Here is a 25,420-nt window from a genome sequence, read left to right as displayed (position 1 = left end):
TTCCTAAAAACATAATTCAAATGATCAGCTATGGATGTTAAGAGCACACAAATCAGATGGATTCATTTCTTTAAAACTTCTGCTCTGCAAATGTGACACAAAGAAAAGGTTTTCCAGAAAGTGTGGTGGAGTCAGAGCAGGTGAATTCATCTGGCAGCTTCATCTTTAGGTTCCAGACATCTAAAATTGAATGAATGAATTTTATTGGGTCACTTTTGGGAAAATGTAAACACCATCATGATCCAGAGATCATATTTACAGATTTTATTTTCTTGGGTCTATTTAGCCATTTAAAATAAGTATTTTCATTTGTTTTTGTTGCTAAGCTTATTTCCTCTCTACTTTAATTAGATCAACTTTATTTATTACCTTCATATTCTGCCTAGATTTATCAAAAATAATAAGAAAGAAATGAAGTCAAACAGACATTTCAATGTTAACCTGATAGAAATGCTTTTAATAGGCATCAATTTAAACACAATAATTACAGAAGAGATGGCCAAAAAGAAAAACAACAAAGAGTTTTGCAGGGATGTTCCAGTACTCCATTGCATCACCACTGACTCAAATGCTTCACAGTGTGAATCCCTTTTGTTGTGTTTTTTCATATTCTTTGGTAAAACCATAAAGTTTGAACAACACAAAAGTATTTCAAGAAAAAAACAATCTCACACAATGGCCAGTTATTGTTCCACAGAACCAACCCAATCACGGTTCTACACTTTGTGCGTTTCTGAGCGGCCTTCGCTTTCCTCCCTCACCCTCCCTATGTTATTTCATATTAGCGTTGCAGTAGGTGAACTGGTTTTTCAGGGGATTCTCCATGGGAAAACGTTGCTGCTGCTGTTTCCAAAGCTGTAGATTTGTTCCACGTTTGCTCCCTTCCTCACACTTAGTCCCTTCTCACATGTGGCATGAGTCGGCTGCGCTCACGTCAGCCTTGAGAATCATTATACATGTGCAGAAAGTTTGCTTTGAGTGAAGCCCAAAGACCTGACAAGATGGCAGCTAACAGTTACACAAAAGGCAGAAATTGTGCGTACTAAAGTCTACTAATGTAAGAATAAAAAACTAAAAGCAGGAAGATTCGATCCTGTGATTGACGCGCTTCCCTTTTTGATCTGTGCGGGGGGGGGGGGGTTAGATTCTGTTGGTGCCGATTTAGATTTCCCTTTAAACCCAACAATTTCAATTAAACATAAAGACTAAAGCTCAGAGAGTAAAGTGCTTTTAACGTCAGCCCGGTCATCGCGTTTTCCCGTGGTGCAGGAATGGGCTCTGCACATTTACTGGAGCAGTTCACTAAAAGCAGCCAGGAACGAAAAAGCACAAAAATAGTAATTACACCCAAATATACATACAGAAGTACGACTGCCTTCAGTGAAAGTGCACCTCTACCAGTTGTAGTTATTCCCTGTCAGAAAAACAAGAACCCCAGTAGTTTCTGATCCTTTTAGTGATGACACCTTTGTGATGTGATGAAGGGCGCATGTGTGCTTCGTCTACCCCCCCCCTCCATTGCATCCTGGTTCGACGCTCTCGCTATGATGCTAGTGTTTGGAAAAATGTAGGGGAAATGGCTGTGGGGAGCTTTAGTGTGTGTGTTCAGTTTTAAAGAACTTCTCCCAAAAAAACAAAACAAAAAGATAAACGACTTCAATAAATTTATAAATCAATAAATCTATTTTTGTTTTTAGATCGAAAGAGAAAAAGTCTTTGCTGGTGACACCATTCCTGATTAAATAAAGGTTAAACAAAATATGTTCCTGCCCTTTGTTTCCCACAATGCATTGCTTTGAGGGTCATTCGGATGAATCCCTTGTTTTTCCTGGAAAAAGTTCATCTCAGGGAGTTGGTAGTCAGTTTACTGAAGCTGCATCTTCTGACGTTACTTGCAGGCCACCTACAAACACACACACACACAAACACACAAAAGTACTGAAATGAGCTTGTTACATTAAAACAAAACTTAACAGGTTACACTTTTTTTACATGCAGATTTACTTATCAACTAGTTGTTTTACTTCAGGCTTATGGATGATTGTTTTCAGCCTTTTCAAATGGAAAAAGTTCCTTATTTAAGGATGTTTTTCTTTTGTTCTTCTCACTCCGATTATCTTTTCATCTCTTTTAAAAGCGTTCCCAGTGGCCTTTTAATAATAAAGACGACGTTTTAGGCAAAATAAAAAAACTTGAGTCGTTTTCTAGAACAAAGTTTCTGCAGAGCAATAGGAGTTCATCAGAAATTTGCATTTGAGTTGTGGGCGGGACTGCTGGCGCAGAGAAACCCCGCCCTCACTCTTCATTATTGCGAGGTCAAAGCAGGGAGTTTGAGTTTTTTCTACATCACAAATAAGCTCTTTTTCAAGCAGCATTTTTATCATCCACTCTTGATTCACAGCAATTTGAATAAAGAAATTCTTAGAAATGCAATTTTAAGCTCAACTTTCTATATATATATGTACTCCGTCATCAGCAAAATACCACATGAGCATCTGGAGCTTCGTGCACAGGATGCGAGCTAATGCGATTGACTCACGTGGGCGGATCTTGATTGGCCAAATGAGGATGGAGCAGAGGGCGAGCGCTGCGACCACGGCCACGCCTCCCGTCACCACCACCATGATGTAATGATAGAACCATACGCAGGCCGGGCAGCACACCACAGTACTGAAACACAGAACTTTAGTATCACTATTGGGCTTTTCAGGCCCTTCCTTCCTGCTCTAATGAGTGACTGAGACTTAAACGGATAAGAAGACGGTAAAATGGTCAACATTTTACTTCATTAACAGGGGGGGGGGGGGGGGTGATCAGATTGGTATGGGGGCCCTGAAGGGTGATCACATGATGCAAAAACAGATTAAAGAAAAAAGCTAAACAAACAATAAAAAACTGCATTACATTTTGGGAATCAAAGCAACTGTGAAAAAAAAAATTAAGCAAAAGAAAAAGGAATTTTTTCTTAAAACAAAACTAACTTCTAGAAATCAAAATGTTAAAAAACGAAACGAAACGAAAGAGGAATAGGTAGTTGCTATGGGACATCAATGATTGGATGACGGCATGAAGTGAATCTACTGATTATACTCTGTACTAATCATTAAACTTTTATTAGTATTTCTTGTTTGTTTTTTAACATCATTCTATTTAAGTTCTGAAATGTAATGCTGGTTTTTTTTTATTATTTGTTTTGCTTTTCTACATTTTCGGCGTGATATTTAATCTGCTTTTGCGTTGAGTGACTTGTAAGTGTAATTTGCACTTGTGGGCCACCGTAGATTTGTGCATTTCGGATGCACTTACTTGTTTAAATATTTAATACTATGTAGGTGGGGAGTAGTGAAAGTTTATCTCCAGGATCATTTTTAAGCTTTCCTACTATTCTTATCAAAGTAATTATAAGTGGTTCCAAAATATTTAGTTTGGACCCGGTTTTCCTTAAGGATATCTACCTCCTGGTCTGCAGAAGCAACAATATTCCCGTCTATAAGTGATTTATAATGACAAAACATCACACTAATGCAGCTATTATGGGATGGGTTCTAAAGCATCCCCATCAAAAGTGTCCCAAAGCCTTTTACTACTAATGACAACTTGAAATTCTGCTTTTGTTTGTGTGTGTACTGACTGGCAGGGATGTAGAGCCTGGATCACCATCACAGCGAACCCATTAGCCAACTTATCGGTGAAACTCATGGCGCCGTACACAAACGCTCCACTTTGCTGCAGAGACAAAGAGGGGCGGGTCAGGTCCACACGCACAAAGAGGTGAGGAAACTCGACACAAGCAGCCGCACACTCCCACCGTCTGGTCTGCGATCAGCTCAGCGGTCATGGCGAGCGATATGACCAGGATGGTCGCGGAGCCCGTCCCAAGCAGCACGGCCGCGCCGTAGATCCGCTGGCCCATCCTGGCGTCCAGCAGCACCCAGTAGGAGAACCCCATGATCAGCAGCAGCCCTACAAAGTAGGTGAGCTGCAGAAAGAAGTTCCACAAGTCAGGTAAACCACTTCCTTCTATATCCAAAAAAAACAAAAAAAAACATGAGCAGAATGAGAGCAAGTTAACTTCCTTTTACAGACTGGAGCTTTTACAGAACAAGTACATTTCCGTTTAAAATAGTGATGAGACGACACTTAAAAACTCTGCCAGCACTGATCATTTCTTTAAACTAAAAATGTTTTGTTAAACTTAAAAGAAAAAAAGAAGAAGCTAATTCTGGCAAAAATAGAGAGACAAAGGTGAAAGAAAAAATTGTTTTTAAAAGTTGTACACCACGATTCTGTTTATGGAAAGCTGAATCCCAAACTTGGCTCGATTGCTTACAGACTTCCCGATGCGTTTACTGAGGGTCTTCATGATGAACGAGGACAGGAAGCCACTGAGGTACATGACCAGCGGGATCGTTGCAATGAAATTCTGCAAAAGAGGGAAGACGCACAACCAGAACAGAAACCCTTTGTGAGAAGTGGCGAAAGGTCGCGTCACACAGCCGTATATATATATTGGTCTTACATGAATATACGTGGAAACAGTGAGAGTAGTGAGATTTATGTGATAATTGCATTCAAACTACTTAAAATATGCATAACCTGCATAATTCTCAACCAGCCAAAAGTTTTAAACAGCTGAAAACTAAATTCAGGTAAAGACCAGTTGACCCAAAACCATGACGGACATCTGCGACTAACGCAAGAAACACTTATGACTCATGTAGATCACGCATGTATCACAAAGGACCGGATTTTCATGGGTGGAAAATGAGCAAAGAGGCCTTAACAGAAGAAGAATGGAAGAAGCTTTTACCTTAGGAAGCTGAAGAGTGTTGAGAAGATACATGGAGATGTACGTCTGCGACAGATTGACTATCAACCTGGTGGACATGTAGAGTAGAGCCACCTGCAGAGACACGCAGGAACGCCTTCGTTTAAGCCGCTGAAGAAGGAAGCTGATAAAGGAGTTTTGCTTCCAATCAGCCGATAGCCCAACCTGGTAGAAGGAAGGCTGCTGAAGCCAACATTTCCACTGGAGAACAGGAGAAGTGTTGGAGGATGGCAGCAGGGGCCTTCGCTCACCCTCTGCCTCCTCCTCCTCCTCCTTCAGTCCAGGTTTCCTGCTCTCTGTGGTTCCCAGGTGGAAAAAGACGGAGAAGAGGGCGCCGATGCCGAGCACGATCAAAGCCAGATTCTACCGTCACACATAAAATCAATGAGGAAGAGCTGCTTTTTCTCCTGAAGTGTGAAAAGAAATCTTATCCTCACGGCCAGCATGAGGGTCAGGTCGCCTCACCCTGAAGACCGGGGCGTCTGCCGGTCCCAGAGAGTCACTGAGAGGGTCGCCCCCTCCCCCCTGGACGTGGAACAGCAGGTAAGCCATGGCGAACACTGTGATGTTGGCAATCACTGTAAAGGCATACCTGCTCCCAAAACACAAGCCGAGCAATCAGAGCCTGGACCACACGCCGCCCTGGCTAAACCATTGACTGTACATAAGAACTGGACCGAGTGACTCGAAAGACTCTGACCAATCACTGCTTACAGACACCGTCTGGCTCCAACATGCCGGCGTCGCTATCGCGAAATAAAGTCGACTGAGTCGACTTCATTCTGTTACCGATGACATCACTCTCACTCAGTCCAGTCCTCTTCTACAGTCAGTGGGCTTGGCGGTCTGAAGGTTTACCTGTACGCCGTGAGCTCCACTTTATCGTGCTCACAGGAGACCAGCTCAGGGATGAGCGACAAGTGAGAGATTTGCGTGGCGGCCCAGCCGAACTGGAATATGATGATGAATGGAGAGAAGTAGAGCAGGCTGGCCCACTGAGGCGTGTCAGCGGTGCAGCCCAGACACTGGTTGAAGATGAAGGCAAAGGAGATTCCCACGCTCAGCGTGCCTAAAGAGGACACACAGAAACAAGGAAAGACTTCTATGCTATTTGGACTGATAAGATTTCTGATTCTCCAACTAAACAAATTATCCTCCAACTATGACCCCTGTGCATTTTCACGACTTAAGATCCTTTTGATCCGTTTTCCCAGAGGTCTTTTCATTAGGATGATGCTGGTTTTAGACAAAATCAAGAAACCCGTCTCAGTTTCTGGGACATAATTTCTGCAGAGCGGCAGTAGTTTACTGGAAATTCACCTCTGAATTGTGGGTGGACTGCTTGCGGGGGAGCAAGCCTGCTCTCATTCCCCATCATCCCTTTGTTTAAACCCTCTTCTGCAAGCTTACAGCTCCTCGCATCCCCTAACCAACAACAAAAATGTTGAGCAACAGTGGAGCTTTCCAGCCGTACAGTTTGGAGTCAGATTCCAGCTCAGACGAGGAAAAAGAGGACGAACACAGATCTATTTGTCTGCAAGTGGATGCATCAGAATGGAGCAGAGCAGGGAAGTCGTGGCCCGCCCAGCGTATTTTCTACGCCACAAATGTGATTTTTTTTTTAAACAGCATTTTCTGCTCCTGATTCACAACAACTAAATTCTCAGAAATGTAATTTTAAAGTTAATTTTCTTAACACAAGTCCTCCATCATCAGAAATAAAGCCTCAAGCAGATGTTAAAATCACCTAATATACAGTTTTTAATCGGAGTGAGACATTAAAGTCTTGGTTAAGCTTCAGAAGCTCTATGCTTCATCATTTCTGTATCAGCTGGAGTCACGGGGTCGTCTTTCACTTTACTACACAAGCGCCGTTAAACCCTCGTTATACAGCCGCTCTTCTGAAAAGGGAACAGACGTGGGTGAGTTCTGAGAAGTGCATGCTGCCACTCAAAGCGTAGCCAGGTTACCTGAACTGCCTCAGTCGGGTCACGTGGAAACAAAAACAACAAACTACTACGCTGTGTGTCTGCTGATGGAAACATCCACAGTGAGGCGTATTGAAGCTGTGCAAGCGGAAACTTAACGCTGTGGTGGTTTTCAGTGAAGCTTCCCTGCTCTTCTGTTTTCTATTTCTTCTTTTCCGTACGGCTGGTTTGTTGGAGGCAGACCTAATGACTTTGACTGCCATCCTTAGTTTTTTACATGAATTAATGCGTCTGTCTGGATGATGTTCACAGTAAACTAACAATTAGACAACAATGAATTGTCCAGATTTGAAAGACAATTGTGTTTTTGCTGTTTTTCACATGTTTTTGATGCATTTTTCTGACGATATAGGATATTTATATAGAAAATACAGATTAATGACGTTTTTGAGTATGTCTTGGTTTAAATCATTGTTAACCAAGAATCAAGGAAAGGAAGCCATTTGAAAAAGCTTGTAGCAGCAACGTAGGAGCCACAGTTAGCAGACCACGAGTTCCCCGCTGTGCTCCATTCTGATGCATCCACTTGAATACAAATAGATCCGTGAACGTCTTTGTTTTCCTCGTCTGAGATCAAATCTGGATAGCTCCGATATTGCTCACCTTTTTTGGTTGCACCGCTAATGTTAGCTTGAGAGAGGCTGTGAGCTAGTGGAAGAGAGTGAAAACCAAGGGATGATGGGAAAGGAGGAGAGGCTTACTCTGCAGCAACGAACCTGTCCACATCTCAGAGGCTGATGTCTCATGAACTCCTGCTGCTCTGCAGAAACTATGTCCTAGAAAACTTTTTTTTTTTTTTTATTTGGACTAAAAAGTGCATAATCATAATTAAAAGACCATTGGGAACACTTTTACAGCAGATCAACAGATGATCAGGACTTTAAAACGCTTGATGCTAGCTGGATGGCAGCCAGTATAATTAGAGTTGTGGGTAAAGGTGTAGAAAAAAAACGGACTAGGATGTTCACTAATGTCCCAACGAAAAATAAAATAAAATACTGTCCTGAACTAAAAGCTGCAATTCCTTTTACATTCAGACTTAGTTTAGGCTTTTTCTTTGAAGGATCCGCACATCAAATGTTATGAGTTTGTAGATGTGATGATTTGTTTTCCACAATGATGCCCAAAACCTGAGCTACGATGAGTCAGCATGTTTCTACACAGAAAATACATAACTCTAGGAAACCATAAACATGCAGAGCATCCGTCCTTGATTCTGAAAACTCCCATGACTGACTATAAATTCACTACAATTTATTCCAAGAAGTAAATCATTTCTACGTCTCATGACACGGAGAGGTTGTGCTCAAGAGTCACTCGTCCAGCTCAGCATTTAACTCACCAACTAAATGCCACGTCTTCCTTTTCCCATAGTTTCCACAGCCTGGAGTTTGGTCCGACTCGTAGCCGATTAAAGGCGTACAGATGCCATCTGCGACCTGACCGACCAGCAACAACACACCTGCATCACACACACAGACACACACAGGCATTAATGACAGTCAGCGCTTACAAATTCAATGAATTAACACTCATTTGTTTACATTCACTGGAAAATGTATTTTTTATGGGATTAAATGTAAAAAGCTTTAAGGAAGAGAGACTGATGACCATGACAGGAAAACGATAAATCAATTAATCAAACTAGATTCATCTGTTTAAGGCAACTTATTCATAGAATCAAACTAAACCATTAAAAAGTCGTTTCAATATGAAATCAAACTTTTTATAATTGATACTGGAAAATCCCATTTGGATTGAGACACAGTAGGTTTGTTTACTACAGCGTAAAAATGACAACGTGCATCAAAGAAGACAACACACACGTGATGGCAGCAAAAAAATGATCATCCAGTCCAATGAATTTAGCAACGACATGTGAGCAAACAGGGTGGTAGAATATTGTGATAATGTTCTTTTTGGATTATTCTGATGTGGAAAAACAACAGTGGGCTGAACTTTAGCAAACTAAAATGTAAATGGATTTACCATTCATTCGTGTTTACTTGTGCACATATTTAGTTTACACTTGATTATCTTGAACAAAATACAAGGAATCTGGAAAACTTCACCTGCCGTGTTCAGGACCAGGTATTTCTCTCTGAGTCACACTGGCTGAGGTTTTGGCTAAAGATGTCCTGGATCAACTTTAGGTCAATGAATCAGATCATTCAAAAATAAACCAACATCAACTATGAATCTATCGGCAACAATAAATAAATAAATAAATAATATATATATATATATATATATATATATATATATATATATATATATATATATATATATATATATATATATATATATATATATATATATATATATATATATATATATATATATATATGCATTAAAATTAATATATTAGAACAAATTAGATGGAATGATTAGTTTTGTGAGATTTCAGCTGGAATTTCAAAAAGAACAAAAGACCTGAGATTGAATTAAAAAGAAGAAAAAAGAAGAGAAAAGAAAAGAAAAAGCTACCAATATAATAAACGCCTGAATGCACAACTGGTAACATTCAAATACTAATTAAACACACAGGTCCTGAATTGAGTATCATCTGGAGATTCTGGTGGACTTTTAGAAAATAATATTTAAAATGTTTAAATAAAAGACTCCCAGCCAAAAACCTAGCATTATGGATGTTGGGGTAGGTTGGACACCACCAGAAGAAAAGGAAATCATGATGAGAAATGCCAGGGGGTTATTCTGTTAGCTTGATTATTATACCTGAGAGAAAAGCACCATGGGAGAAACTGAAAGTGTTAAGCTGCACGTTCACACCTCTGACCAAACAAACCGCGCTGCTCTCCGTCCGTCCGCCCTCACTCACTCACTCACTCACCTGCGTTGGTGTTGTAGAAGCCCAGCACGGAGTGGTAGAACACCAGCAGGTAGGTGAACCACATGGACGCGCACAGGTCATTCAGAAAGTGACCCACCGCGTAGCTCAGCTTCCTGATGACAGGCAGAGAGCGCCGCACGCTGTCCGGCATGACGGCTCAGTCAGAGGAGTTCACACAAGATCACCGCGAACTTTCATTGATTTAGGAAAGGAGGAGGAAAATAATGACAAGAGGCTCCTTTCCCCCTTTAATGTGCTACTGAAGCATTGCCGCTCTGCAGCAAGGGGCTCCAGCGGGAGGCGGGATGATCATTGATGACTTCAATCTTTGTACCCATATCCTCTCAGGATCAGGTGACAGCGAGAAACCGTGAATCTATTGTAAGAGGAGGAACCAAAATCAAAACGGAAGAATGGCAACAGCGAAGAAAGAAAAACACCTCTGCCGACCTTTCTCTAGTCTGACTGGAACGGCTTCCATCTGTCCGTCTCCACTTAAGTGAAGCTAACTCACGGGGGCGCGCGCCGCTCGACAGCACGAACGGCGGCTAACTTCTAACAACTCTAGGAACCCAACATTAGAATGACAGCGCCACCGAAACGCCCAGGGAGCAGAACGACCCGCAGTTACCGGCTCCGAAAGAAAACACACACAACATACACGTCATCACGTTATAAGAGCGGCGCTCCGGTGTCTGACGTCACAACGGAAGTACACAGAAAAACAGCCAATGGCAGAGCGCCTCACTGCTTTCAGGCGATACCATCGTTGAGAGGCGGGGATGATCATGTGACTTTTTTTAAGAGTAAAATCACATGACTTTAAAAAAAAAATACTTACTTTGCTGAGTATGAATTATTTTTCTTTATTTTACATTTTTTTTCCTTCCATATGTTTAGCCGTTTTTGATACACGTCCCCGCCATTAAACAGCCAAATGTGAGGCGCTGTGTAGATTATGGTCAGCACATGTGCGTTTGGTTCATTTGCACGAGAAACAATTTAAGTGTAAAACTTATATAATCAAAATATTTAATACATTCCTTAAGCTAACCTCTAGACTTACTTCTTCGTTGGTAACGTAGTCTTTAGAAACCAATTCTATGATAGCATATATTTGATCTTCAAAGATAGATTAACAAATTCTCAATTCTCTGAAAAGTTTCATACTAACTCCATTTACCCAGTTTGACAACTGTAGTAAATCTAAATAACCTGAACAGAAAAGGCAATCTTTCCTTAAATGAGAAATTCAGTTTTCACTGCATTTTTGGTGTAAATGCAAAAAAATAACAGCTTCAGAAACTTTAGCTGTTCCTTTTAAGTGATTCAAACGGACCAAGATGCACAATTGTAGTCGAATTGGCTAATATGGCGAGGACAATCTGACCCACCCATGACACTTCAGTATTTTGCCTTCTGCATTCACACAAAGCTTCTTTCGGCTCTCTGTCTGAAAAGTGTTATGTTTATTTCCTTCCAGAAAAGCCAGTCACACAGTTTTTCCCAGCACTTCTACTCCCACCATGTTTTAGCCTATTAAAACCAATTTGCAAATATATAAATTATTCCAAGTAAAAATTTCAATAAAGAGCACAGATTATGTTTGGTTGTTTATTTTTCCAATGTCATTATCCAACTTGGAGAGCTCCAACAGGAGAAAAAGAAGAAGAAAAAAATAAACTTAAAATAACAGAAGAACACACTAAAAACTACAAAAAATATCCTCTTTGAAACAAGATTGAGGGGGCAGGTAATAAAAAGGTTCCATATTGTTTTATCAGCTCAAAACCTGTGCTGAAAAAAACTTTAGATCCAAATTAAAATATGAAAAACAAAAAGGTTTTACATAAACATTGTAAAATGTTTGATCCTGGTGTTTTCCACTAACGGTATATGAGTTTTACAGGGACTCCAGTCGGTGCAGACCGAGTCGCTTACTGTGGGTTTTTGACCTGAGGAAATAAAACTGTACCTCAACTGCATGGAGTCTCTTCATAAGGAGGTCAATATTGTGCAGCAAGTATTGTGTTGTGTTTTCTAAGAGCGCATGTCACGCGATCCCTCGCTTTTGGAGTCCGTTCTTTTTCTCCTCAGAAATGCTTTTCTCTCCTCTGAGCCAGTCAGTAAGGAAGAAAAAAAAAAAGGGCATTTAATATAATCCATCTATTCAGTCAGACACAGCCTCTGCAGTTCCATACTCAGTCCTTTCTGCAGCCATAAATATGTGAAGTTCACTGCTGTTCAGTTCTATCCCAGGGTTCCAGTCTGCGGTGAATGGATAGCCATTATTCTGGGTTTGCTCAGCCCACAGCGACAAAAACCAGCAGATCAGCGGAGGAAATGCTTCTTTAGCCTGCTGCTCCTCCCACATCACAGGAGAGGAGAGATGACAAGCTGGAGGAGAAGAATAGATGGGAGACAAAAAAACGAGGACGAAAGCCGAGGTTTCGCTTTCATCTTATTTTCATTTGTGTCTCTGGAGAGCTTTCCTCTTCCTCCTCTTGAAGAAACAGCAGCACCTGCAACACAAGTCATTCACAGACTTTATAAACCGTTCTCATTTCCTGTTCTTGATGTTCTTTTGAACAACACAGCATCTGTTTCCTTTTAACGTTTAATTTTTTACTATATTTAAAAGACCCATTTACAAAGATTTCTATCCATCTTTTTATATATATATAGATATAGATCTTTATCTTTATCTATCTATCTATATATAGATAGATAGACATATCTATTTATAAATTAAGCTTAAAACTGTCATTTTTGAGTATTTCTTTGTTCAAAACATTGTAAATGAGGAGCTTACAAAAAAAAAGCGGTGTAAAAAGGAGCGCATTTGTTATATAGAAAACGCACTAGATGGCCCACAAGCCCTCTGCTCCGCTCCATTCTGATGCATGGGCACCTAGACGACTAGATCCATGTACGACTTGATTTTCCTCGTCTGAGCTGGAATCTGCTGGACAGCTCCAATGTTGCGCAACATTTTTGTTGCACCAATAATGTTAAGTTGGAGGTTTGAGGGGCTGTAAGCTAGAGGGACAGAGTGTAGACAGATGGATGACAGGAGGAGGGGGTGGACTTACTCAGAACTCAGAGGTGAATCGTCTCCAAGAAAACTGCAGTTTTTTAGTTTTTATTTTGGCATAATTATTATTAAAAGGCCACAGGGAATGAGTGGAAAATAGATTAAAGATGATTGGAATGGGGCTTTAAGAAGTGGAACAGTTGAGGGAATCTTGAGAGATTTTTTTCGTTTGAGCAAAACAAGTTGATGCCCTCAGCCTTCCTGCAGACACAAGGATGTCAGCCTTGATGTGAGGACTGACAACGATTCTTAACGTGTTGTAGCATCATTGTACATGAGGGACTTTGGACATAATGTGAAGACGGATCTGTTGGATTCATTTTCTCTTCAAGGTCTAATATACGTGTATGTTTTTTATATTACTCAGATTTTTGGTGTGCATTAAATTGTTTTCACATCACTGTCATCCTGTTTTAATCTTTCTATTGTATTTTATTAAATGTCTTCACTTAAGATACTGTTTTTTTTTTACATCTACCATCTCATTTGAGCCGTGTGCGAATATCTCTGCTGAGCTTTTGGTTTTCATCCAAGACCGACAAAATGCTTTTGTTATGTCTTTCAATTAGTGTGGCAAGAGAAGAAGCCAGTGTGCGTCTTTACTTAGTATCATCAGCTACTTCCACCTCCACATTAGCTGCAATCGGTGCATTCGAGTGTCCTGCGGTGGGGTCATCCGTGTTCAGTTCTCCATTTGTTGAACTCATCACCTGGGAGGAGTTAAAAAAACAACACGCCAGTGATCAGATCTATACAAAATAAATGAAGCTAAATAATTACAGAAATGTGTTCATTGGTATTTCTTTTAGGTGTAAAATAGCCATTTGGAATGACCATTCCTGAAAAAATGGAAAAGCTGAGAAGAATCAGATCTCAACATTCTTTATAAACACCTGAGTGATGAAGCACACAGTCATGCAAAACCTAAACATTGGACAGAAAAAAAATGACCACAGCAGTTACAGCTTTTGTTTTGATCAGATATTATAGAAAACTGATGATATTCCAGATCACTTTCTGGCCAAGGATAAAAATGGACTTTTTTTGTTCCAAAATGTGACTCAGATAAAACTGTTGGCCCAATAAGAACCGTCGGTGCAAAAGTCTTTGTTGCAAGTCTGAATGCCATAAAAAGACTGCTGCTCTCTTCAAAAGCAGGGGGGTTACAGTCCGCTCTTAAACAAAAGAGCTGCTAGAAGAACTGAAATAAGAAACAGTGAATCATCTTGTGTCCTCTACAAACCAAAGAGCGACACAGTTCCTGAAGGGCTTTCAGAGTGAGAGTGCATACCTGGTTTTTGGCCTGTGCTGCTTTCTCTCGACTGCTTGCTGGAAGTGGAGTCTCTGTTGCCACTGGACCGATGGGAGTGGGCTAAACAGGATCGGCACAGAAATCAAAGACAAGGGGGTTACAGGACAAGATCTGGACTTTGTTTTCCTGTTACAATGACGTTAGACGTCCATATAGAAATAGTTCAACTCTGAAGCTCTGGGATTTACTACATGTTGATTTTTAACGTGTCTTTTTCTGTCCATAGTGCAAAAAGTATGTCAAGATTCTGGGTTTTTGGTTTAAACTAAGAAGATGAATCATCAGGGGAAAAAAAAGCATCTTTTAAGCTCCGTCTCATAGTACTACTTTATTGTTATTGTTACATTTTTGAAGAATTTGCTTTAAAGAGTTCGAGCAATTATTTGCAAATTTACTTGAGCTCTTAGCATTGTTTCGTATTGTTTCTTTATTGAGAACCATTGTTGTCATGCTTTTAAAAAAAGAAAAATGTTACTGATCTAGTGGAACCAGTTATTTAAAAGGAAAAAAACAAACAGTGTTACAAGTAACACATTTGCCATATACGTACTTTAGAATACCCTCTATAAAGAAAAGGTATGTTTAACACAAGAAAATCTTAGGTTTTAAGATATCTACGGTAGTATATTAGCATTCTGTAGGTACCCCTTTAATTAAAAGCCTGCATTTTATGCATTATCGGCCCATGTTGTTGAGACTGCGACAAATAGAAATCAAATATTTTTCAACAGTTAGGCGTCTTTAAAAATGGCCAGTATTATTAAAGATTTTCTTAGGTAAATGGGCTTTTCTAATACGGTACATCCATGTCAAATTTGGTGCTTGGATCACAAAATGCACGATTTGTCTGGTATATCAACCTAACCGGCTCCGCTCCTTAAAAAGTTCATTTAGTAAATGACAGTTAAAGAAAAGACTTTAAAGTTGTTTACCATTTTAATAAATCACAATAAAACCAATTTTGACTTTTGGTAAATACAAATAGACTTTTAGCCGCTTTCATGCTAGCCTCAGCTGAGGCTAAAAGTCGTCCCTCACCCATACTAACCAGTGGCTTCCCAGTCCAATCGTACTGGAAATCAAACACATATCCATTTCTGTCGAAGAGGTCCGTAAAGAGTTTCCTCAGGTAGTCATAATCTGGCTTCTCAAAGAAGTCGAGTCGACGTACATACCGCAGATAGGTGGCCATCTCTTCTGCAGCAAACACACAGACGTGGGTTATGCATGTTTTAGAGGCAGACAACCTAATCAACATAGATCATTCTTGTAGTTCTAAATAAGTAAAGTGTTTCCAAACCTGGGAAACTCTCACAGAGCACCTCAATTGGCGTGTCTCTCTTTGTGTCTCCTATCTTCTGGTAGCGTTCCTTTAGAGTATCAGCCTGAGAGGAGAACCAGATAGAAGGATTTTCGCTAAAGGTTGAAGGAAAAGCTGACGCTACATAGAAAGGGCTGGAATAAAATGGAATGACGTAATCTGGTTTGGGACCTTTAATCCCTGCCAGGGCAGGCTGCCTCTGAGAAAATACATGAACATGTGGCCTAAAGCTTCCAGGTCGTCTCTTCTGCTTTGCTCTGGAAAACAAATGGGAGATCGATTGGTCTTCGTGTCAATTTACTAAATCAATTTTTTATGTGGAAGAAGACGATTCCACCAGATGCAGGAAGCCTCACCTTTCCCCAGATGCGTGTTGATGCTCATGTACCTGGCAGTCCCCGTCAAACTCTTGTGCTCTCTGTATGGGATGTGTTTCTTGGTCTCTGGGTCGATGTACTCTTTTGCCAAGCCAAAGTCTATGATGTGAATAGTGTGCTGCCTTTTGGAGCCGGGTCGGCCCACTAGAAAGTTCTCCGGCTTGACGTCGCGGTAAATGAGGCTCCTGGTGTGAACAAACTCCATGCGAGTTATCTAAAGGACAAAAAAAAAAGTTCACTTTCAGAGCCAGAAAATAAAAAGAACAAAGATAGAGTATGAAGGTGTTACCAGTTGTATGGCTATCATGAGTACAGTCTTCAGGGAGAACGTTCTCTCACAGAGGTCAAACAGATCTTCTAAGCTTGGTCCCAAAAGCTCCAGAACCATGGCGTTGTATTTACCACACGGTCCAAAGTAAAACACCTGAGGTATGCCTTCTGGATACGCAGCAGACAGAAGTCAAACATCTTATTAGAAACATGTAGCATGAATCCTACAGCTTTCACAACCCAAACAATTAGGGGTGTAACAGTTAATCCACTTCAACGATGAATCAATTTATAATCCTGCCATCCAACCAGATCCATCAGTCTGAGGCAAGTTGTTGATCGAATTGACCTACACCTCTATAAAATCGTTTCAAAATGAAATAAATCAATTATATTATATTGGAAAATACCCTTTGGACTGAGGCACGGTAGGTTTATTTCACTGCAACATAAGAACGACCAAATGCATCACAGCAGACAACACACACGTGACGCAGCAAGAACTGATCAGTCCATCATTCCAGTCCAATGTGTGAAACACTTTGAATTTAGCAAAGTCATGTGACCATAAAAATGTTCCCTTTGGATTATTCTGATGTGGGAAAAACAACAGTGGACTGAACTTTATTAAACTAAAATATGAACAGATTCACCATTAATTATTGTTTACTTGTTTGTTTGTCCACATATTTAATTTACACTTTATTATCTTGCAATAAATTCAAGGAATCTGGAAAACTTCACCTGAACTGTTCAGTACCAGGTATTTCTCTCTGAGTCACACTGGCTGAAGTTTTGTCTAAATATGTTCTGGGTTGAATTTAGGTCAGTGAACCGGATCAAAATGAACTAATATCGATTTTGAATTGGATATTCTACCACAAATTGTGACGTCAACCAAATTGTTGTTAAAATGAATTGTTACACCCCTAATAATAAAGAAAATGTAAAAACTTTTTTTTTTAAAGAACATTTGTGTCTCCAAGCAACACTGCATCTACTACAAAGATGGAGATATTGTCAACTTTCTGCTGGAAGAATTCATCCGTGACTGTTTCTACACAGAGGACCTAGTGAGAGACGCTCCAGCAACAGCTGTAAGGCTTTGTAGCAGATGATGTTCTTTCTTAACAGCAGCGTTTCCAGTCTGACTTCAGAGGCAAAGCCACACAAACGCGGTTGATTTTCTCAGTGTCGTATTGTTGTTTAGCATTTTCCGGTGAAAATATGACAACACTGAGAATCTTTAGTGTTGTAACAGTCGGCATAGATTGGCTTTACTCGCCAACTTCCTCTTTTTCTTAATCAAAACATTGCTGTAGGCAACATCTACAGGGAACTGTTTAAAAGTTTTAAACATCACTATGGTGAGGAGAACAAAAAAATGCTGGTAATTATACATGTAATCCCTTAATCATACATTTCTACAATAAACTGTTCATTACCAGAGCAGGAATTAACTAAAAATATTCATGTGGTTGCACCAATGCCAGACTGTGTTTACTGTGCACAGTTGTCAGAAACTCAAGTCAAAGAGAAACTGTGTCACTGCAAGAAACACGAGCAGCATAAAGGACTGAACCGGGTCTTCACCTGAGCTTCCCAGTTGTTTGTAAAAACGGTATTCTAGGTGCAGCTGTGGGGCCCGTGACTTCACCGGCTCCTACAACAGATCACAGCAAAGTCAGTGTCTGGCAGCGGCAAAGAACCCAAGAAAAGCTCTCGCATAATACAAGAGGCAATCATTTTTTAAGCTTTCATATTTCCCCCCAAAAAGCACTTATTTATTTGAACATTTCCCTCACTGAGCCTCATACAAACCAGAAGGAAAAAAAAAGAATAAAGAATCATTTGGACTTTTCTGCTCGATTATAATTTGGAAATGGTTTATTTTAAGCAATTAAATTAAAATTTTTGTGACCAAAACAATATTGATCACTTTCTTTAAAATCTATTCTAAACTTTTAAATGAAGTCTGAAAAAGCTTTGACATTATTTTCCTTATAAACCCAGGCCACCATTTTCTTTTCATGTGTTTATAGCAGTGAATTGAGGAATAAGTGTCAGACTTACTGAAAATATTTGACTGCTGTCATTGCCAACAAAAGGTTATATAACAAAGTATTGAGTTGAACTCATTTTGGACCAAATACTTATTTTCCACCATAATTTCCAAATAAATTCTTTAAAAAAAAAAATCAGTGTGATTTTCTGGATTTTTTAGGTATACTTATGATGAAGATGACAAGCCTCGTACATCTTTTTAAGTGGGAGATTAATCGATTTGATCAACCCAGCCCTAAATAAAAGTGTTCAGAGTTCAAAATTACAAACTGCGTCTGATGATGGCTACTGGTATAAAATAATCAGCAAACTCCGGAAGTACCGGTACTCCCACGCTACTTTTGATTCTTGTTGCTATGGTTAAAAAAAAGGTGTTTACGTGTCATATCATCTAATAAACCCCAAATTACATACAAAAACAGATGCAGAGATATTAGAAAAAATAGGTGTTTACCAGTTTGATGGCCACATATTCATTGGTGTATAGGTTCTTTCCAAGTCGCAGCTCTCCAAAGTTCCCACATCCTATCTTCTTCCCGACACGGAAGTTTGGTCCAACCATCAGCACTCCAGAGTTGGAGCCAGCGCCTCGTCCACTATATTTCCCAGACATCCTTTTCCCTTCCTCTGCCTCACCCTTCCCTCCACCTCCCGCACCTCCAACTCCCCTCTTGTCAAAGTCCATCAGCTTGTGATAGCCCGGCCTCTCCACGATTAGGCTGATTCCATGCAACCAAATAGGAGAAGAAAAAAAACCCACAAGGATCACTGCCCAGTGTTCACCTATAGAGGTGAAAAGGATCTGCTTGCTGCCACATAAACGTTTTCCTACAGGGACAGAGTTATGTTTGCTGAAGGCTTCACTAGTCACAAAGGGTCAAAATTCAAGAACACCCTTTATCCCTGCAGGGACCGTGAGATGAGATACAGAATTGAAGATGAGATGGGGTTATTAGGAAAGACGCATCACGTTTTTAAGATTGTGATGAGGAATTATGTTCTGAAGGGAACAAAAAGAAAACATGATACAAAAAGCTGGAAAAAGAGGCCCCATACCAATGTTAAAGAACCAAAAAAAAACGTATCTTGGAGGTTCCCTTTGACGCAGAACCAATGCAGGAGCTCATCTAGTTTAATGGCAATAGGTTAAAAAAAAAACAAAAAAAAAAAACCTTGTGAAAGTAAATGCTTGACTTTTGCTTCATAGGAGCTAATGTGTCACACGGCGGCTTAGTCCTCTAAACCATCCCAATACGAGTTTCATCCATAAGTGCAAATGTTGTGTTACAGGACCTGAAAAAGACAGAAAAATCGACACAAACGTTAAACATTTTTAAAACTGATGAGTCTTTACTTCTTTAGACAAGAGCTAATATTTGAGCTAACCCTCTACACATACAGTCACAGGAGTCAACTACTGTGGTAATACAACCCAAAATGGGATGTCCATGTATGTGGATGCCAGGTCTGAAGGGGTTAAATCACGTGTCAAACTCAAGGCCCGGGGGCCAAATGTGGCCCGCCCTGTTATTTTATGTGGCCCGCGAGAGCATAACATTTTTTAATTTCTTAAAATAAAATTTTTCTCTAGTTGATTACATATTATTTACGTGTAGCTGCTGTTGTAATTATTCAATGTTTGCAGGTTTTGTGTGTATACAGACAAATTGTCATCAAACCATCAGTTGGATGCAAGGCTGTGTGCAGGCTTTTTTAGTAAAATGTTACACGTGTAATAAATGTTCTTTCTAGCTCACTTTTATAGTATTTTTCTTTATTCACTTGGACAGTTTGATCCTTCATTAATGGAGTTACGTGGGTTTTAATAAGCTGACAAAATTTAAAAGGATTTATGCTAGAGTAACACGCAAACATATGTTTCTATGCTACTGTAATTGTTACTTTAAAAAGTTAAAGTAAATAAATGATGAGTTATTTAACATTAAGGAGTAGTTACATTTATTTTTCATTACATTTAGTTACATGTATAAGTTATATGTGGCCCTTTGAGGACAGCCGCTATGCTGATGTGGCCCTCAGTGAAAATGAGTTTGACCCACCCCTGCGTTAAAGGGTCAAAATCAGCAGACGTTGTGCAAACAGTCAGAAGACTCAAAAAGAAATGTTCCTTTTTCCAAAAATGGTGGAAGAACACAAGTTTGGCTATTAGGTTGTCCTCCATGCATTTTTTTTGAGTCTTGTATCAAAGTAAGAAAATTGATTAATGAAGATTTGACTAAAAAGACACAACTTAGCATAAAGAATGTTACTTTATTGTAGAGCAATAAAAATCCTGTTTTTTTTTCTCGATGTTAATCATTTGTTCCAATAGCATTTTTCTCATGGAGGACATGTTTGGAAGAATTAAAGTTTTAAACTGCATTTCTGAGTATTTCTTTTTTTAATTGTGATGAATCAAGAGCAGGTTAAAAAAAGCCATTTGAAAAAGCTCTCAGTTGGGATGCAGCAACTGAAATGGACGTGCCGAAGTCTCCCTGCTCTGCTCCATTCACATCCATCCACTTGCAGACAAATGGACACATTAATGTCTTGATTTTCCTCGTCGAGGCTGGTATCTGGCTCTAAACTCCGAGATTGCTCGCCATTTTTACCGTGCTCCCAATCGCCCCAACCAGCTTTCAGGGCTTTTGTGAGAAAGGTTTTATAAACAGCACGAGACACGGTCAAAGTATTTAAATTTGAAAATTCTGACATCCCTTGCTTTTTTTTTTTTAAATACTTTTGTTTTTATTAAAGATGCACCATAACACTCTTTTGTTTATATGGGCATTTTGAGTATTTTTTTATATATAGTAATATCTTAAGTTTAAAGATTTAATTTATGTTTTGTTTTCATATATAGTCCTCAATGAGCAAATGTTTTGATGTGATATGTGTACATATATATGTTTTGAAGTACTTTATACATGTTATATATAAAGATTTCTTGTGAAGCTTTTTTAGGCTAGTGTTGTTTTGTTTTTCCCTTACTGATCTGAAAAATGATCCGAACTGTGATTAAAACCATGACACGTTCCGAACAGTGAGTTTTGTGGTCCATTGCACCGAGAGTTTCTGATGAACTCCTGCCACGCTGCACAAGCTCAAGTTCACAATTTAACAATCAATTCATGGTTTTGTATAAATACTAGTTTTATTTGATATTTGACTAGAAAGTGATTTAAACCCAAAAAAACGTCAACTTTAAAGATCCATTGTAATTGAAAGTAAAATTGATTCTAAAATTAGATGAATAGATTTTTTTTTTAATCTTTACTAAATCAATATTTGTAGGGCTGGGTGATTTGTTGTTTTAAATTATTTACTTTCAGAACAATGGAGATTTTATTTTCCCAGCTCTCTGCTCTCTTCCGCTTCTGTTGTTGGGACTAAAGTCAGTCGCTGGTCTCTCGCAGAGCACGGGTGTGAAAAAACCACAGCAAGCAAAGAAGTATGAAGTGATATTTATGCCACCATGTACAGTTGGTTCAGACTACAGGTGACTGACTGAAACCACTTTTTCTCAGAGGAGTTTTTCAGCAAGAAAAGAGAGAAACCTCATTTTGAAAATAAAACATTTCATACAAAGTGTGAAAACACCAAAAGCAGAGAACAAAGATTGATTAGAAATCAATACAGGAGTTCCTTATCAGATGTTTTCATTGTGTCATGACTTCCTCTCTGTTTACATTTAACGTCATATCATTTTTTTTAAATAACACAGTTTTTCTTTGTGAAATAATACTTTGGTTGGTAGATTTTTTTTTTTTTTGTTTTAATCTACCAGCCAACCTGTCTGGTGAGTCAAAAATGAGATTTCGGTCTTTGGGGTTGTGTCATCAAACTTGGAGCATTAAACCACACGCAGAAGAATCTGTTTCAAGGCTGTTGCTACCAAAAATGCTCTGCCGAGTGCGTTCTACCATTTCTCTTTATGAGATGCTCAAGCTAGCGGTAGCTCACAAAACAGTGTACGGTATAGCAATGTGTGTTGTTCTGCAAACATTTTTACAGTTTGCATTTAGTTGAACTTCGTGTTGGCGCCAATTTCCAAATGAGAGGTTAAAATAAAATTGTTATTGTTGAATATTCCATTAGTTTTCATTTTTGTTTAAAAATAAATAAAAGCAAGGAGAGAGAAAAAAAATCAATTAAAATTGAATTTGGAATGAACAAAATAGGTGATTTTATTTTTGGGCCATATGGCACAGCTCTGTATATTTTTCATTTACTAAAAACAATGTGAATTGATATTTCCATTCTGTGACCTGTAGAAACGTGTCTGTTTTGAATTAGCGTCAAATGTATACAGTAAAACTAAAAGATTCCTGAGGAAATTACAGAAACTGATGCAGCAGCTGATGACAGCAAAGCACACTTCACTACTACAGGCTCTCATCATTAGGAGGTAAAACAAATCTGTGTTGCAATTACAAAATAAATCCCACCATTGTGAAGCACTTGAATAAATCCAGCATTAGTTCTGCTGTTTGCTTAGGAACCGGGCTACAACGCTTCGATCCAAGCCTTTAGTTACACCATCCAAACCAGGTCAGACTCAATTTAGTCTCTGCAACACTCTCTACACTTGGAAAAAGTAAAAATCCATGCCACTATAAAGCTAATACATGCACACGTGTTTGGCCTCTGACTGCAACACACACTAGAGCTTCTGCTACAAAGAGTATTTATAAAGCTAAAGCAGCAGGAACAAAAAAAGGCTGTGCAATTAAAATGGTCGCAGAACTGCAACAACTCAGCTTATGAATAATAGCTACACGGTGGTCTCATTAACTGGTGTTTCATTTAAGTTTGTGTAGACTCCACACTCACTCATATTTTTCGAAGTTTTGAATAAGGCCTGCATAGGGCCGCACGATATGAGGAAAACTCGCGATATGCGATAATAGTGATCAATATTGCGATGACGATGCAACATGTGATAGATGAACAAATAGCAAACAATCAAAAACATAATTTCCATTTTACTGCTACAGTGTAATTTAAATAAGAGTTAACCCTAGTCTACACAGGAGGCCAACATCTAACAAAAGAACTCTACCCGATTGGTCAACATCGTGAAGGCGTCCATCTGAATGGTCAAATGCATAAATGTGTTTATTTGATTCGTTAAATATTTCAAGCTGCCATAAGATTGTTTTAGCACATTTAAGGTAACCATTTATTGCAATTTTCTCCATCTTTTACAATATGCGTATTACCCATAGGTACACAAAACCTAAAAAAATGATGTAGGATATACATAGTGGTCCACCGAGCACATTTCTGACGTTCTTCTGATGTCAACATGGGTTTTTATGGGTTAAAGTGCAACCATTTTAACGTATTTTAGTCCTTGTATGGACTCTGTGATAAAAAAAAACAAAACATGCTGAAATAAAAAGAAACACTCAATTCATAAATGTGCAGCAAAAGCTGTTATAGGCATTTTCTAAAGTAATGGCCGCAAGTGTGGTGAGTATTGGGTGACCACCATCCCACCTGGAGCACCGTGTGAAACTAATACTTATCGACAGCAGTAAATATGACCCCTCTCTCCCCTGAAAAAAGCTAGCAGAAGCTGAAACCTTATGTAGATAAATATGGAAGTGATTGTGTAGCATAATTAAAAATAAAAGTCAATACCAGAATTGCTTTTTCATTTTCACAATGAAGCTACATTTTTGGACTCAAAATTAAAATGAAACATCAGTCCTTCAACTCCACTTATTCAGTCACTTAATTAAAATGATAATGAAAATGGTATTTGACATTTCATTTTCAAAAAGTTCTCTGGTAAATGAGAAGCAAACTTCATTTAGAATTGTCTACTTTGTCAATTAAATTGGATTAACAGAAATTCTTTTTATTTTCAAAATGTAACTGCATCAAATGCTTTTTCATTTCCTACTTAAAGAACTGCTTATTCTGTGTCATAATTAAAACAAAAATGCAAAGAGGGGATTGCATTTTCATTTTAACATCCACCCTGCGAACACTGTCGCATAATTCAATTCCACTTAGCATTTCCAGCGGGGAGGCAGGGCGATGACGTCAGTGTATTTCTGGTTTTGACTTTTATTTTTAATTATGCTACAGAATCGCTTCCATAGTTAAATGCAGACAAATCACATTCTGAATAAATCCCTGTCCCAGTATGAAAAAAATTAAACATTACAACTATTTTTTTTCTATTTTATATTAAGTTTAAAACAATCAAACACCTGCATTTTTAACCATGTTTGATGGCACAAAAACTGTGGATACGCACCAAAAATAGAACAATGTGGCTTGTGACACGAAAAAGCCTTTTTTTAAAGGACTTTATGTGTAAACAAATGTAAAGCAGAAGGGTCCAGCTGATATCAATGGAGCGTATGCGCTGCTGCTTCTTCATATACAAACTTCCTGAAACAAGCCTCATGCATGAGAGGCTCTTCCTCCCCTCTGTTTTGCTGTACCTGCCATCTTTTTATGCCACCAGCCATTTATCAATCTGAATTATTAGTTCCCTGTGTGTGTATGTGTGTGTCTATCTATCCATCCATATAATTTTTATTTGGAATCATACAAGCTGTCAGAGTGTTAAAAGACAGAATATAATGATTCCAGTTATAACTTTAGACCAAAGGTCCAGTGGCTAATTTGGCTAACCTTAACAATGAAGACTGCTAATTACAACATTAAAGTAGCCTAATCCGTTTAGACAGCCGTTTATCTCCTCCAACAGTTCAGATCATTGCTTTCTTTTTACCAACAAACCCCTTCAAAGTGTTGTTGAACTTTCAATTCAGGCAGCCAGCACAGGAAGTTGTGCTAAGGCCACAGTTACTTTCTGTTTGGCCTCAGGTTAGCTTAAATGCTAACTTCAGTCAAATTCATTTACGTGTAACGGACACGAAGATATAAAAGTGCAGGAAGTTGGACACGGAGTTCCCACACAGAACGGGCAGCAATGGCGTTCGTGTTCAGTAAAAGTCCAACGAACAACCTGCAACATTGAATGGCTGGTGGTCGCAGCTGATAGGAAGCTAACATGCTAGCCAGCTCGTTGGCTAGCCAGTGAGAACTACCGCTGAATTTCCGTTCATGTTCTCAGTCTGAAACGCCACAAAAACACATTTTTACATTCCTACCTACGCGACGTTTTAAATGTAAATGACGTACCTTAAACAACTGTCTCTTTTTGGACACTTCTGCGGGTTTGAACACATTGTTATCATTTTTTTTCTCCGTGGGCTTTCTCAGCTCATCTTTTTTTTCTGTGGGATGTTTGGCTAACCAGCTGAACAGCAGCGTCGGTGACCGTAACGCA

General features: G+C 39.1%; 2 protein-coding genes across 6 annotated transcripts; both read right to left on the bottom strand.

Annotated features, from left to right (window-relative positions):
• Positions 1-428: 428 nt before the first annotated feature.
• Positions 429-10,439, bottom strand: LOC101158385 (major facilitator superfamily domain-containing protein 12). 2 transcript variants are annotated; one of them, XM_023964864.2, is made up of 12 exons: positions 10,118-10,352; positions 9,668-10,043; positions 8,159-8,278; positions 5,687-5,897; positions 5,294-5,420; positions 4,994-5,191; positions 4,811-4,903; positions 4,331-4,423; positions 3,809-3,979; positions 3,632-3,726; positions 2,540-2,670; positions 429-1,903 (listed from the first exon to the last, which is right to left on the bottom strand). In XM_023964864.2, the coding sequence occupies exons 2-12, from the start codon at positions 9,816-9,818 to the stop codon at positions 1,860-1,862; spliced, it is 1,434 nt and encodes a 477-aa protein (XP_023820632.1). In that variant the 5' UTR covers positions 9,819-10,043; positions 10,118-10,352; the 3' UTR covers positions 429-1,859. The 2 variants fall into 2 exon arrangements, with proteins under 2 accessions (XP_023820632.1, XP_023820631.1); XM_023964863.2 differs by having other exon boundaries at positions 9,668-10,439.
• Positions 10,440-11,267: 828 nt separating this feature from the next.
• LOC101160101 (casein kinase I) lies at positions 11,268-25,412 on the bottom strand. Of its 4 annotated transcripts, none has more exons than XM_020710834.3 (12): positions 25,273-25,412; positions 18,560-19,398; positions 17,635-17,704; positions 16,061-16,209; positions 15,751-15,985; positions 15,566-15,651; positions 15,374-15,458; positions 15,249-15,270; positions 15,122-15,170; positions 14,053-14,133; positions 13,365-13,471; positions 11,268-12,189 (listed from the first exon to the last, which is right to left on the bottom strand). In XM_020710834.3, the coding sequence occupies exons 2-12, from the start codon at positions 18,788-18,790 to the stop codon at positions 12,135-12,137; spliced, it is 1,170 nt and encodes a 389-aa protein (XP_020566493.1). In that variant the 5' UTR covers positions 18,791-19,398; positions 25,273-25,412; the 3' UTR covers positions 11,268-12,134. The 4 variants fall into 4 exon arrangements, with proteins under 4 accessions (XP_020566493.1, XP_020566494.1, XP_004078917.1 ...); XM_020710835.3 differs by having other exon boundaries at positions 15,249-15,267; XM_004078869.4 differs by having other exon boundaries at positions 15,122-15,270.
• Between the last annotated feature and the right edge of the window lie 8 nt (positions 25,413-25,420).

Source organism: Oryzias latipes, chromosome 17 (assembly GCF_053564925.1).
Source record: "Oryzias latipes strain Hd-rR chromosome 17, Olatipes_Hd-rR_3.1".
Classification (NCBI taxonomy): Eukaryota; Metazoa; Chordata; class Actinopteri; order Beloniformes; family Adrianichthyidae; genus Oryzias; species Oryzias latipes.
Note: the sequence above shows the minus strand (reverse complement) of the source record. Positions and strands in the feature narration are given on the sequence as shown.

Excerpts from the sequence above, each read along its gene's own strand:
- LOC101160101 (XM_004078869.4), bottom strand. The coding sequence starts at position 18,790 with ATGGACTTTGACAAGAGGGGAGTTGGAGGTGCGGGAGGTGGAGGGAAG. Across the intron at positions 15,271-15,373 it reads GCTCTGTGAGAGTTTCCCAG|AAGAGATGGCCACCTATCTG; the intron begins GTTTGGAAACAC and ends TGTTTGCTGCAG. Across the intron at positions 12,190-13,364 it reads GAAGTAGCTGATGATACTAA|GTGCTGCTGTTTCTTCAAGA; the intron begins GTAAAGACGCAC and ends CTTGTGTTGCAG.
- LOC101158385 (XM_023964863.2), bottom strand. The coding sequence starts at position 9,818 with ATGCCGGACAGCGTGCGGCGCTCTCTGCCTGTCATCAGGAAGCTGAGC. Across the intron at positions 5,192-5,293 it reads CAGACGCCCCGGTCTTCAGG|AATCTGGCTTTGATCGTGCT; the intron begins GTGAGGCGACCT and ends GTGTGACGGTAG. Across the intron at positions 4,424-4,810 it reads ACACTCTTCAGCTTCCTAAG|AATTTCATTGCAACGATCCC; the intron begins GTAAAAGCTTCT and ends CCTCTTTTGCAG.